Source organism: Cotesia typhae, unplaced genomic scaffold (genome assembly GCF_013202065.1).
Source record: "Cotesia typhae breed Kobodo isofemale line unplaced genomic scaffold, CoteBio_Ctyphae contig_65, whole genome shotgun sequence".
NCBI lineage: Eukaryota > Metazoa > Arthropoda > Insecta > Hymenoptera > Braconidae > Cotesia > Cotesia typhae.
In genome coordinates, this window is record NW_027423762.1 from 1,007,313 (window position 1) to 1,022,072 (window position 14,760).

Here is a 14,760-nt window from a genome sequence, read left to right on the forward strand (position 1 = left end):
ATATATATATATATATATATATATATATATATATATATATATATATATATACAAGATATAAGCTCATCCCGATGTTACACTCATCGAGACCTTTCATTTGAATACCCACTTGCATTTTTCATATATTTAATATGTTTCATAAATATTATATATATATATATATATATATATATATATATATATATATATATATATATATATATATATATATATATATATATGTCGGAGATAATATCGAGCTGGGTTTTCCCAGAGATTGGAAATTCCCAATATTTTAGTTTGTCTGTTAATTTTAAGCAAAATCGTAAAGCATAGAATATTTAGATATTATTTATGATTTAAGCTAGTTATATTTTTTATGGTTATAACGATGGGCTTAAGTCCGGAGTGACAATGGTCACCAAACGTAGCCGAGGTCACAGGATAGAAGTAAAAAGTATATAGTTAGAAATATCGACAGACAATGAGGGCTGTCGAAATAATTTTTGAGTGAATAAGTACTTAGGGTACTTGGGAGAGTAGTTCTCGTTGAGCATTGATCAAGTAAGGATCGCATACATCCTGCTGACCCCGGATTCGTTCTCGGTCTTATTCCCAAAACGTCTGTAACTGTTATATCAATCGCAGTAGAATATTTGTAATTAAATTTATTATTTGTACGACTTAGTGTACGTTATATTTTAAATCAAAGTCTTTATTATATTTGATTATTGTAAAAATAAATAAAGATGGCTGATAATGATCCAAAGGACCCTAACGATGCCCGAACCACTCTTCCTCCGACATATATATATATATATATATATATATATATATATATATATATATATATATATATATATATATATATATATATAGGGGAATGAGCTTATATCGTTAAAAACATCATTAGTTCACAAAATACATTATCATTCGTTAATTTGTAACATTTTTGTAAATATAAGTCCATTATGACTTTATACTCATAGAGAATTATCTTTTGAGTACCCACATTAATTTTTCATACATTTATATATATTATGTATATGAATATATGAAAAATATATGAAAATGCATGTGGGTACTCAAATGAAAGCTCTTGATGAGGGTAACGTAGGAATGAGCTTATATCTTTAAAAATTTCAATAATTAAGAAATGACCTTGTATCTTGTGAACTATTGACATTTTTAAAGATATTAGCTCATCCCGATGTTACACTCATCGAGACCTTTCATTTAAGTACTCACTTGCATTTTTCATATATTTTATATATTTCAGAAATATTATATATATAAGATATATAAAAAAATGTATGTGGGTACTCAAATGAAAGATCTCGTTGAGTATAAAATTAGAATGAGCTTATATTTACGAAAATGTTGATAATAATAACAATAATAATAATAATAATAATAATAATAATAATAATAATAACTGCTTCCAAATAGAAGGCTATCTAATCGGCCTTCATTTCCAGCACCGCTACACCAAGAACGGCGCCGTTCCTCCGAGGACAACGACAACCTCTTTACAGGTCGACAAGTGAGCATCTCCAAAAAGATGTCTCACTCAAACCAACAGCTCGACACGGTGAACGAAGATCTCCCCACACAGCTTCAAGAGGACTCCACTCTGCTCACTGTCAACCAAGTTGTCTACGGTGCCGCGGCTTCGCTTCTGCCCATAGAGAGAAGACATTCTCTCTCCTTCAAGGCGAAGTTGAAGCTGCGCATCGCTCAACTTGGACACAAAATTGACATTTCTCGGAAACAAGTCTCCCGCATTCAGTGTGTGATAGAGTATGTTAGTACTCAAAGACCATACACGCCAAAAGTTCGTCGCCTGGCGGCAGAACTTCGAAGGCGACATCACACACTGAACAAGAGTACTCTTCTTGTCATCAAAGAAGAGTCTCTTAACAGGTTGCGGGCTCTGGTGGCTTCCAAAAAGTCACTAGAGAAAAGGCTGAAGCGGTTGATCGACAATTCTTTGTTTCGATCCAACCCTTCACGCTTTCTGTCACCTAAGACCGCTGTTCCCGAGAATTATCCATCATCTGAGAGAGTGGAAGCCTTTTGGAGTGAATTGTACGGAGATCAACCAAACGTGAACCCGGATACTCCAGCTCTGAACGACTTCGAGGCATTCTGTCGAGAACACCGACGGCAGGATATCGGTGAAGAGAGCCCTGCAGTCAGTGTGGAAAAGGTTCGTAAAGCCCTGAATGGCAGCAAGAACTGGGCTGCCCCGGGTCCAGATGGCATAAACATCTTCTGGTGGAAGAAATTTTCTTCTACACATGCTCATCTGGCCCGGATTTTTACATCATACATTCAGGGCGACGAACCAATTCCAGACTGGCTGGTAGAAGGGCGAACCGTACTCATCCCTAAAAAGGGTGACTTGTCCGACCCAAAGAACTACAGGCCTATCACTTGCTTGAATGCGGTTTACAAGATTTTTACAAAAATCATAAATAACCGTATCTTGCAGGAGATAGAGCCTGTGTGGCAACAGATATACGAACAACGTGGCAGTAAACAGGGCGTGTCAGGTTGCAAGATCAACTTGTTGGTAGATAGATGCGTCATTCAAGACGCAATCTACTACCAACGCAACCTGTCCATGGCCTGGATTGACTATCGTAAGGCATTTGACTCAACTTCACATGAGTTGATTCTCTATCTGCTCAAATGCCTCGGAATCAATCGCCAAACAGTGGGATGCATACAACGTACGATGCAGCTCTGGCGAACGCGTTTTCACATAGGAAGTGGAAATGCATTGCACGTAACCGGAGCTGTTCAGTACAAGAGAGGCGTCTTTCAGGGAGATTCTCTGAGCCCTCTGTTGTTTTGCATCTCACTGCTGCCAATATCTGTTGCCCTCCGACAAACTCGTGGGTACTCTGCGGGGCCGCCGAGTGATCGAGTATACTCGATCACTCACCAACTGTTTATGGATGATCTAAAGATATACAGTGCCAACAAAGATCATCTACAAACGGCCCTCAACATCGTAGCAGAGTACACACGAGATGTCGGAGTGTCTTTTGGGTTGGACAAGTGTGCGGTCGTACACCTGGCGAAGGGTAAGTGCTCTGATACGGGTGGAGATGTCGAATTAGTGGATGGGAGCGTCTTAAGAGAATTAGACGCCGGAGAGTTGTACAGATATCTAGGGATTGAAGAGCGGCGAATGCATGCCGTCTCTGAAGTCCGAACAACTCTTCGCAGCGAGTATGTTAGGAGACTCCGGAAAATCTGGTCATCAGAACTTTCCGGCAAGAACAAAGTCTCAGCTACTAACATGCTCACTGTCCCGGTCCTACTTTACTCTTTTGGGGTCCTGAAATGGCCTCGAAATGAGTTGAAAGATGTCGACATCAAAACCCGTAAAGTCATCAATATGAATCAGAGCATGCACCCTAACTCATCAGTCGCCAGGATGTACCTCTCCCGGAACATCGGAGGGAGAGGATTGCAGAGCTTGGAGCGGCTTCACGATCGTTTGGTTCTGGGTTTAACATACGAGGTTGCCAATTTCACAGCAGACGAGGACGACTTCCTGATGTAATTTGTTCATAGTCATGAAAATGCGCGGAAGGGATCGTTCTTGTATAAGGCAGCAATCTACGCGGCAAATACCTTAGGTCTCGGAGAAATAAACGCTCTCATTGAACTCCTGAAAAAGGAGTTCAAGAGCGTCGTCAGGATAGCCGAGGGGAAAAAACTCCTCGATGAACACATGGACAAGTCCATGCACAGCGTGTATTTCAAACACGTTCGTGACCATGGCTTGTCCACCCAGCTGACATTCTCCTTCTTGAAGTCAGCTGGCCTGATGTCCGAGACCGAAGGGTTCATATTTGCCTGCCAAGATGGTGTTATCAACACTCTCGAATACCGTAGCAAGGTGCTTCAGGCGCAGCTTCCGGACACGTCCTGTCGGACGTGTAAACAACATCCGGAGACGCTGATGCACCTTTTGTCGGCATGTCCTGTGCTGGCAAGAGGTGCCTACATACAGCGTCACAATGCTGCCCTGCGAGAACTCTATTATCATCTCAGATATAGCTACGGTATCGATGAGACACCAGTGCTGCCTTATCTGCCAGGAGATATTCCGCAGGTTGTTGAGAATGACAGTTCCAAAATTTATTGGAACATACCATTCGCAACAACCCGGCGGATTGACCACAACAAACCTGATATAGTGCTCTTCGACAAGGCTACTCGTGACATTTATGTCATTGAGTTTTCGGCCCCAGCCGAATACAATATCTAGGCCAAAGAAGAGCACAAACACCAGATATATCAGGATCTTCTGTTTGAAATTGGCAAACTCTACCCAGGTTACCGTGTCAAGCTCGTCGTTTTGGTTGTCGGCGTCCTTGGAGGGATGAAACAGTCTTTTCTGTCTTCACTTGCGAAGATACCGGCTTGCAGTTCAGCAGCCGTGCCTCTAGCAGTGCGGATGCAAAAGGCTGTCATTTTGGGATCAATAGGCTGTCATACACGCCCCGAATTCGGCGCATTGCTGCTGAACTTCGGTGGCGTCATCACACACTGAACACGAGTACTCTTCTTGTCATCAAGGAAGAGTCTCTTAATAAATTGCGGTCTCTAGTGGCTGCTAAAAAGTCATTAGAGAAAAGGCTGAAGCGGTTGGTCGACAACTCGTTGTTTCGATCCAGCCCTTCACGGTTTCTGACACCAAAGACCGATGTTACCGGGAATTATCCAACACCTGAGCGGGTGGAAGCTTTTTGGACTGAGTTGTATGGAGATCAACCAAACGTGAACGCCAACACTCCAGCTCTGCACGACTTCAAAGTATTCTGTCGGGAACACCGTCGACAGAATGCTGATGAAGAGAGCCCTGCAGTCAGTGTGGATGAAGTTCGTTCAGCTCTAAATGGCAGCAAAAATTGGGCTGCCCCGGGACCAGATGGCATTAATGTCTTCTAGTGGAAGAAGTTTACTTCTACCCACCTCCATCTGGCCCGCATATTTACATCATACATTAGAGCTGACGATCCGATTCCGGACTGGCTTGTAGAAGGGCGAACCGTACTGATACCTAAAAAAGGTGACTTGTCTGACCCTAAGAATTTCAGGCCTATCACCTGCTTGAATGCGGTTTATAAAATTTTTACAAAAATTTTAAATAACCGTATCTTGCAGCAGATAGAGCCTGCATGGCAACAGATATATGAACAACGTGGCAGTAAAAGAGGCCTGTCAGGTTGCAAGGAGAACCTGATAGTGGATCGATGCGTCTTACAAGATACGATCTACTATCAACGCAACCTGTCAATGGCTTGGATTGACTATCGTAAGGCATTTGACTCAACTCCTCATGAGTTGATTTTATATCTACTCAAATGCCTGGGAGTCAATCCCGAAATAATGGAATGCATTCGGCGTACAATGCAGCTCTGGCGAACGCGTTTTCACATTGGAAGTGGAAACGCATTGCACGTAACCGGAGTTGTAGAGTACAAACGAGGGGTCTTCCAAGGCGATTCCTTGAGCCCTCTGCTGTTTTGCATTTCACTGCTGCCTATATCTGTTGCTCTCCGTAAAACTCGTGGGTACTCTGTGGGGCCTCCCGGTGATCGAAAATATTCGATCACCCATCTGCTTTACATGGATGATCTGAAGCTATATAGTGCTGATGAAGATCATCTACAAGCAGCCCTCAACATCGAGTACACACGAGATGTCGGAATGTCTTTTGGGTTGGACAAGTGTGCGGTCGTACATCTGGCGAGGGGTAAGTGCTCTGATACTGGTGATGATGTCGAGTTAGTAGATGGGAGTGTCTTAAGACAATTAGACGCCGGGGAGTTGTATAGATATCTAGGAATGGAAGAGCACCGCATGCATGCGGTCTCTGAAGTCCGAACAACTCTCCAGAGCGAGTATGTTAGGAGACTCCGGAAAATTTGGTCCTCCGAACTTTCCGGCAAAAAGAAAGTCTCAGCTACTAACATGCTCGCTGTCCCAGTCTTACTATACTCTTTCGGTGTCCTGAAATGGGCCCGAAAGGATTTACGAGATCTCGACATCAAAACCCGTAAGATCATTCATATGAATCGGAGCATGCACCCCAATTCATCAGTCGCCAGATTATACCTCTCCCGGTCCATCGGTGGGAGAGGTTTGCAGAGTTTCGAGCGGCTTCACGTCCGTTTGGTCCTGGGTTTAACACACGATGTTGTCAATTTCACTGCAGACGAGGATGACTTTCTTATGCAAATTGTACATAAACATGAAAATGCGCATAAGGGGTCATTCTTGTATAAGGCAGCAATATATGCGGCAAGAACCCTTGGTCTTGGAGAAATAAACGCTCTTATGGAACTCCGAAAGGAGGAATTTAAGAGCGTCATCAGGAACGCCGAGGAAAAACTACTCCTTGGCGAACTGATGGACAAGTCCATGCAGAGCGTGTTCTTTAAACACGTGCGTGATCATGGCTTGTCCATCCAGCTGACGTTTTCCTTCTTAAAGTCAGCGGGCCTGATGTCCGAGACTGAAGGGTTCATATTTGCCTGCCAAGATGGTGTCATTAACACTCTTCAGTACCGTAGCGAGGTGCTCCAGGTGCAGCTTCCGGACACGTCCTGTAGGAGGTGTAGACAACATCCGGAGACGCTTATGCACCTTTTGTCGGCATGTCCAGTGCTGGCGAGAGGTGCATATATCCAGCGTCACAATGCTGCCCTGAGAGTACTGTACTACTATCTTCGTCATTGCTACGGTATTGACGTGACACCAGTGCTGCCTTATTTGCCAGGAGATATTCCCCAGGTTGTTGAGAATGACAGTTGCAAAATATATTGGAACATGCCATTTGCATCAACCCGGCGGATAGATCACAACAAACCTGGAATTGTGCTCTTCGACAAGGCCACTCGTGACATTTATGTCATTGAGTTCTCGGCTCCGGCTGAATACAACATCTCAGCCAAAGAAGAGCACAAAAGACAAATATATCAGGATCTCCTGTTTGAAATTGGCAAACTTTACCCAGGTTACCGTGTCAAGCTTGTCGTCCTGATTGTTGGCGTCCTAGGAGGGATGAAACAGTCTTTTGTATCCTCACTTGCCAAAGTTCCAGCTTGCTCATCAAAAGCTGAGTTCTTGGCAGTTAGGATGCAGAAGGCTGTTTTACTTGGTTCTCTCCGTCTCTTAAGGGAAATGACTTTGGCCTGCTGTGATCACTAACCGCCTTGTTGTGCGGAGTGGTCCAGCAGTAACGGATGGAGCTCAGGCTGGGCCCTCGGAGAATCGGACTCCGGGGATAACCCCCCTGAGCATTTAATAACAAAATAATAATAATAATAATAATAATAATAATAATGATAATAATAGACATTCAATAATTTGTGTGCATAAGAAAATGAGAGAAATTAAAAAGAAATGTTTCTTCCTATAATATTCTAGGAATTTTTCCTATACCATTATGGGAATAGTTCCCATAATGATATAGGAACTATTCCCATAAATTATAGAAACCATTCCTATAATAGTATAGGAATGATTCCGTAAATAATCTATGATTTCGTAAATAATCTAAACAAATTGATATTGGAAAAATTGAAAAGTGAGATTTTTGAAATAAAACAATCATTGTGTGATATCGTTAAAAAAGAAGTAAATATAATTGTCAGTGAGATTAGTAAGAGCATCGTAAATGATAAAACTCTTGGGGAAATAAACAATAGTTTAGCTTAAATGATTAGAAAGGAAATAAATATACTTAAAGAGGATTTATGTCATTGTAATATATATATTTCTAAAGATAAACAATAAAATTGACAAGGTGCCTAATGAAAGAATTATTATTAAACCTAAAAGTAAACAAAACAGCATAGAAACTGTTCAACATGTTAAAAGTAATATCAATGTCGGAGAACTTGGTATTGGAATAAACAAAGTTAGTAGTGGTGCAAATGGTAAAATTATTGGGGATTTAGAAATAGAGAAAGATAAAACTATTTTGACAAAAAAAATTAATGATAAAATTGGAAATATGGTTGACGTCACAATTGTTAGTAAAAAACGACCAAAAATAAAGATTATTGGTATAACTAAAGAGATTTTTTCAACGGACCAAAGTATTCTCACGGGAAATATTTGGAAACAAAATAATTTATTAAATTTTGATGAAAAAATAGATATAAAATTAATAAAAAAATACATGAAAAATGATAAGACAGGGTCGATGATCATAGAAATAAACCCAATGATTCATAAACTGTTATTGGATTCTGGTAGAATAAAAATTGGTTGGATGAGTTTTAAATTATATAATTTCATAGATGTAAATACATGTTTCAATTGCTGGGGATATAACCATAAAGCTGTAAACTGTAGAAGAGCTGTCGTTTGCAGAAAATGTGGGGAACAACATAAGGAGTCAGAATGTGAGAATAGTGTTAAAAAGTGCATAAACTGTTTAAATTGGGTAAAAAAATATAACTTGGCGGATTGGAATATAAACCATGAAGCGACGGATATAGAATGTAAGTTTTATGCAAAGATGTTAAAAAATGAGGCTAATAGAATATTACATGTAATACGTGATAATTAACAATTAAAAATAGTTTCGCTAAATATTAATGGACTAATCGGTAAAAAAGATATTTTAATACAATGGATAGAAATGGTTAAACCTGACGTTGTGTGCCTAGGTGAAACACATATTAGTGAAGATATACAAGACCATGAAATATACATTCGTAATTACAACTTTCTACGAACAGATACATTAAATAACAGGACAGGAGGAGTAATTACGTATGTGAAAAAAAGTATACAATTTAAATTATTAAGTGTTAATGAAAAAATATGTGAAGGAACATGGATCAATATTTGTAAACTAAAATCTGAAGATAATATTGTAATAGTTAATTTATATAGGTCTCCAAATAGTAATATTAGTGATTTTTGTTCGAATATTGATAAATTCTTACAAAGTAAGAATATATTAGATAAAAATAAAATACTAATTGTTGGCGACTTTAATATTGATGGCATGAAAGAAAATTATTATAGTAAAAAAATATTAAATAACTTGGGTGCGTTAGGTCTTAAACAAAAAATTAGATCTCCCACAAGATCAACGATTTACTCAGATACAATAATAGATTTAGTTTTTAGTAATTATAAATGTAAAACAGAAATATTGAAAACACCGAAAATTTCAGATCATAATATTATTATCATTAATGTAGAATTTTGCAATAAAAAACAGATAAAGACTCAAAAAGTACTGATTAGAGATAACAAAAATTTTAACAGTAATCAATTCCGAAACATATTGTTGGAGAAAATAATTATACTAAGGAACGAAAAAATTGACTCCGATAATAACAATTTCAATATATTTGTTAATAAATTTAATTCAATTATTTATGAAACCATGGATAAAACAGCTCCAGTAGTGGAGAAAACAATAAAAACAAAATGGAATAGTAAACCATGGATTAACAGTATTATAATAGAAAAATTAAAGATTATTTATAATATTTATTATATTATTTATTTATAATATATATTATTTATAAAATTGATAAAAATAAACAAAACGCGAGGTTGATGTGGTCTGAAATTAAAAGCCTTATGGGTGATAAAAAATCTGTAGTAAATAAAATTGAATCTATTAAAGTAGATGGGAGATTGATAGAAAATAAATTTGAAATTGTAAATGAATTTAATAAATTTTTTGTAAATAGTATTGATAACATCGTAAATGAGATTGGCGAAGTTATTGTTAATGGACAGAATAATATTTCGAATGATGACGTTAACATTATTAATATTAATGGGAATATAAATATATATGACGATAGTAATATTACGAAATTTGACGAGTTTGACTCTGCCTCTTATGCTGAAGTAAAATCAATAATAAATGATTTGGATAATAATAAAGGTTCTAAATTAGACATAAATGTAAAAATTGTAAAATTAGTATGGGAGACGGATCCTTGCATTATTATGGATATAATTAATCAGTCATTGGGAGATGGTATGGTACCAGATATTTGGAAATTGTCAACAATAACACCGTTGCAAAAAGTTAAAAATAGTATAAATGTCGAAGACTTTAGACCGATTAACACCCTGCCAATATTGGAACAAGTATTGGAACAAATTGTCAAAAATAGGCTGGAGAACTTTCTGGAATCAAAGGGTTTGTTAGACAATGAACAATTTGGTTTCAGAAAACATTTTTCTTGTGAGTCAGCGGTGCAGACATCTCTTATTGACTGGCGAAAATATCTTGATAAAGGCATGTATATTGGTACCTTATTCATTGATTTTGCTAGAGCATTTGAGACGATAAATAGAAAATTATTGATTTTAAAAATGAAAAGACTCGGAATTGGAGGAAATATTTTAAATTGGTTTGTTTCATATTTATATGACAGAAGGCAAAGAGTCAAAGTACAGAATATTTTTTCAGACAAGATTAGAAATGATAATGGAGTACCACAAGGCTCAAAACTTGGTCCATTATTGTTTATAATCTATGTAAATAATATGATTAGAGAAATAAATGACTTAGGTGTCAAATGTAGGTTGTTTGCAGATGATACTAAGATCTATTTCGCAAGTCAAGACTTGAAGAAGATTGAAAATAAACTTAATTTAAGCCTAAAAACTTTATATAAATGGTTGTTAAAAAACCAAATGAAAATAAATGTTAGTAAAACGTTTGTTATAATAATACATGATTTGAAAAATGGGCATGTTAAAAATAAATGTGATATAAAAATAAATGACAAAAAAATCGTAGAAGTACATAAAATAAAGTATTTAGGTATAATAATTGACGAAAATCTTACCTTCAAGGAAAATGCGAATGAAATTATAAATAAAATGGCTAGGAAATTAAATATTATGTATCGTTTGGGTAATTGTATAAGCTGTTATTCTAGAAATTTAATATATAAAACTATCATAGCTCCTCATATTGATTATTGTAGCAGTGTGATGATTAATTTCTATTTGGATGATATAGACAGACTTCAAAAAATACAAAATAGAGCTATGAGACTAGTATTAGGAGTTAATAAATACACTCGAGTGAATGACATGCTTCAAACACTTGGATGGATGAGTATTCAGCAAAGAATAGTTGTCAATATATGTATTTTCATTCATAAACTATTGTTGAATGGTAAACCTGAAACTTTGGCTGATAATCTTGTAAAGCTAGAAGATACTCACAAATACAATACTAGATCATGCTCTAAAATATTAATTAAACACACAAGGACTCGCAATGCTGAAAAATGCATAACTTATAAGGGTTATAAATGGTACAACAACTTACCAGAGGATATAAGAAAGGAAGATAGACTTAGAATTTTTAGATTAAAAGTAAAAGATTACGTTAAATTAAACTATTGACACCTTTTATATTGTATTATAGTATAGTATTAAATTAGTTTCTGTTGAGTGTGGTTAAAATATGGGATATTGTATGTTATTTTATGTTATTTTATATTGTAAAAGAAAAATTTTAGCCATTGGATAAATAAACACATTATTATTATTATGTAATTAGTTTATGAGATAAAGATGTAAATGTTAAATAATAGCCAGAGGCTAAATAAAGATATATATATATATATATATATATATATATATATATATATATATATATATATATATATATAATAGGATAGGAATCATTCCTATAGCATTATGGGAACCATTCCCATAATGGTATAGGAAAAGTTCCTATGGTGTTATAGGAATAGTTCCCATAATATTATAGGATTATTTCCTATAATGATAGAGGAATAGTTCCTATAATAGTATAGGAATTATTCCTATAGCATTATGGGAACCATTCCCATAATGGTATAGGAAAAGTTCCCATAATTTTCTTTCCGTGTAGAGTCTATGGAAGCTATAGTTTAAAAACGGGAATTTTTTATTGTTAACGCTCCCGCAATCCTCTTTGGGATAGAATATCGTAAAATTCGTTCATAAATTATTTTTTCGTCACTTACAGAAAATTCCTACAAAATTTGGAGTCTGTAGAAGTTATAGCTTGAAAATTAAAAATTTTTATTGTTAATACCCACCCCCCGAACCCTCTGTGAGGTGAGATATCGTAAAATTCGTTTATAGATTATTTTTTCATCTCGTACAGAAGATTCCTACCAAATTTGGAGTCGATAGAAGCTATAATTTAAAAACGGGAATTTTTAATTGTTAACGCCTCCGCAACCCCCCTTGTGGGAGGAATTTCGTAAAATTCGTTCTTAGCTGACCTCTGCTCGGCGAAAGAAATATTCCTGCCAAATTTCAAGTCTCTAGGTCTTATAGTTCCAGAGATATCGTGATTAGTGACTATATCTATAGAAAGTCTCCTATATATAAATAGATAGATATAGATTGATCATGTTTTGAGGTCCCGAGCTGTTATTAATAACTGAGTTCTTCAAGTACATAAAAAGACTTCTAGATGACAACAGTTTAAGTTTCAAAATATGACATCTTTTGTACGGGAAATCAAAAAATCAAAAAATTTAGCAGGAACGGTTTCTCGATAGGAGTTACAAAATGTCAAAAAATAAAAAAAAATTAAAAACAAAAGTTCTTCAATCCGTCCGATTCAAGAAAAATTCCTATCCTGAGCAATAGAAAATTTAAATACAGTTTTAAAGTTTCAATTACCGTATTTTTTGGATTAAAAAATGATAAAATAACAATATGCTTAATCGGAATACAACCACTACTCTCCGCCACTGAGCCTTACTCTAGTATAGAGTACATCGGTCATAAAAAGTTCGGCATCATAATAATTTATCACTGTGTCGAGTTGTTGTTAACCTTTTTTCAGTCTTATAGTTTTTTCTCTCTAGCATTATGCCCTTGATACATCGAATACTAGTAATAGTAGCCGATTCATGGTATTCTTAATTAAACTATACTATAAAATACCAAGAGCAGTCGTGAAACGGATGCCCTTGCCTCATTTGCTTTATCCATTTCCCGTTATTTACATCCACATGAAACACGAAAGAAATAATCCCTCCGGCTATCCATAGTTCAGAATTGATCCAGCTTCTGTTTCTCCATAATAATCTTTCGAATAGTCCATACCAATTAACTTTTCATGTACGTTTCCATATATTGAAATTATTGAAAAATTTTTTGAATAATAGCAATTTAATGCAAACCGTCAATAATTTTCAATTCCATCATGTTTCAATCTTCAAAACTAGTTAATTATTCATAAAAAACAATTTATCAGATTTAATCGTCTAATAAATTAAATATATTATTGTAAGTAAAAATTGATTAATTCTCTCTCAGAATAAAAGTCACAGTAGATATCTTTAATTCTTATACGATGTAAAGCTTTTATTTGTGAAAAAAATCGATCATTAAAATATTAAAACGCGACAAATTGAAATATTTGTTGGTGTAAAGAATATCTTATTATACTTTTACTATGATGACCTCATTATTTGACGTTATCGATTATTAAGAATAACCGCTTGGCATAATAACTGTAAACTGATGGATTTTATAACGTAAATTACACTGCAATGTACTTACAACAGCTTCAGGGGATATATACATATATACAGGATGTTACAACTATGTGCATACTTATTAGTAGATTTCATAGATATCTAACTATTGCATTGGTCCTCATGACGGAACTTTCGAAAAATGTTGCTATATTTCGACTCAGCTCGTCAAGCTGATTCAGAAAATATATATGGTTCAAAAATTTATAAATGTATGTGTATTAGGGTGCTTTTTTTTTTCAACTATTTTCTTTTTCTGTCTCATCGTAAAATTTCGTTGCAAGTGCCCAAAAAAAAATTCCCTGAAAGTTTGGGTCCTTAATATTAATGTTAAGTCCTCGACCAAGGCGTGTAAGAATTTTCCATTAAAAAAACACAAAAACTCTAATTTGTTAATTTTTTGTTACTCAAACAGGCGAGGTAGTACAGGGCCTCTAAATTTAATTTTTCCATGAAATTCGCGTTTTTTCGCATTTATCTCATGAATGACAAGAGCTACAGAAAAAATGGAAAGACCAAACTTGTAGAAAATTTAATTTTCTATAAAAAAAAGTCCTGAGCACCAGGTCGCTGAAATCATTATTCCGGGAGATATTTAATGATAAAGTTTTCGTAATTTCAGATTTTCATCGAAAATCTTTTTACCTTTCCATCTTTAAAAAAGAAATAATAAAAGTTAAGAAAGTAGTGATGGACAATATAAAAAAGATATTTTTTATAATTTGACATGATTCTCGATAAAAATTTGAATATATATGAGCAGATTCATTAATTCTCACGACGAAAGTGTGCGCACTTAGGTCAGCGATTTTGATGCCGATTTCTTTCTCAAAAGTACAAGTTAAAAGAAGACGATCCTGAAAATTTTGGCCCGACATAATCAAATCTAGCCGCTGGAGAATTTTTTGAATTTTGAAAAAGTCGATTTTTCACTGGTTTTGAATAATTTATATCTCAGCTTCTATATAATTATAATTTATATAAATTAAATATGACAGTTGATACTTTCTTAATTTTTAAAAGAAGTCAATTAAAATAATTGATAAAATTTTGGCAAAATAATTTTAACAAAAATTTGTAAATTCTCGGACATACCGTACACATTGTCGGCAGATTATTAAGACCTCTGTCGTCAGATTTTAATCTATTAATTCAAGACACGAAGACTTCATGTTATTAAATATTTATTGTTGTATTATTAAGACCA

At 35.4% G+C, this 14,760-nt stretch overlaps 1 protein-coding gene across 1 annotated transcript; it reads left to right on the forward strand.

Annotated features, from left to right (window-relative positions):
• The first annotated feature begins 8,656 nt into the window (after positions 1–8,656).
• LOC141532668 (uncharacterized) lies at positions 8,657–13,991 on the forward strand. The gene is made up of 3 exons (XM_074251117.1): positions 8,657–8,790; positions 9,729–10,189; positions 13,969–13,991. Exons 1-3 carry the CDS (start codon positions 8,657–8,659, stop codon positions 13,989–13,991), a joined length of 618 nt encoding a protein of 205 aa, XP_074107218.1.
• Positions 13,992–14,760: the final 769 nt, after the last annotated feature.

What these genes read in the sequence shown, in the direction of transcription:
- LOC141532668 (XM_074251117.1), top strand. Translation starts at nt 8,657, where the DNA reads ATGGTTAAACCTGACGTTGTGTGCCTAGGTGAAACACATATTAGTGAA. An exon ending in AGGACAGGAGGAGTAATTAC is followed by an intron (nt 8,791 to 9,728) that starts GTATGTGAAAAA and finishes TTTTGTAAATAG; the next exon opens with TATTGATAACATCGTAAATG. An exon ending in GAACTTTCTGGAATCAAAGG is followed by an intron (nt 10,190 to 13,968) that starts GTTTGTTAGACA and finishes TTACTCAAACAG; the next exon opens with GCGAGGTAGTACAGGGCCTC.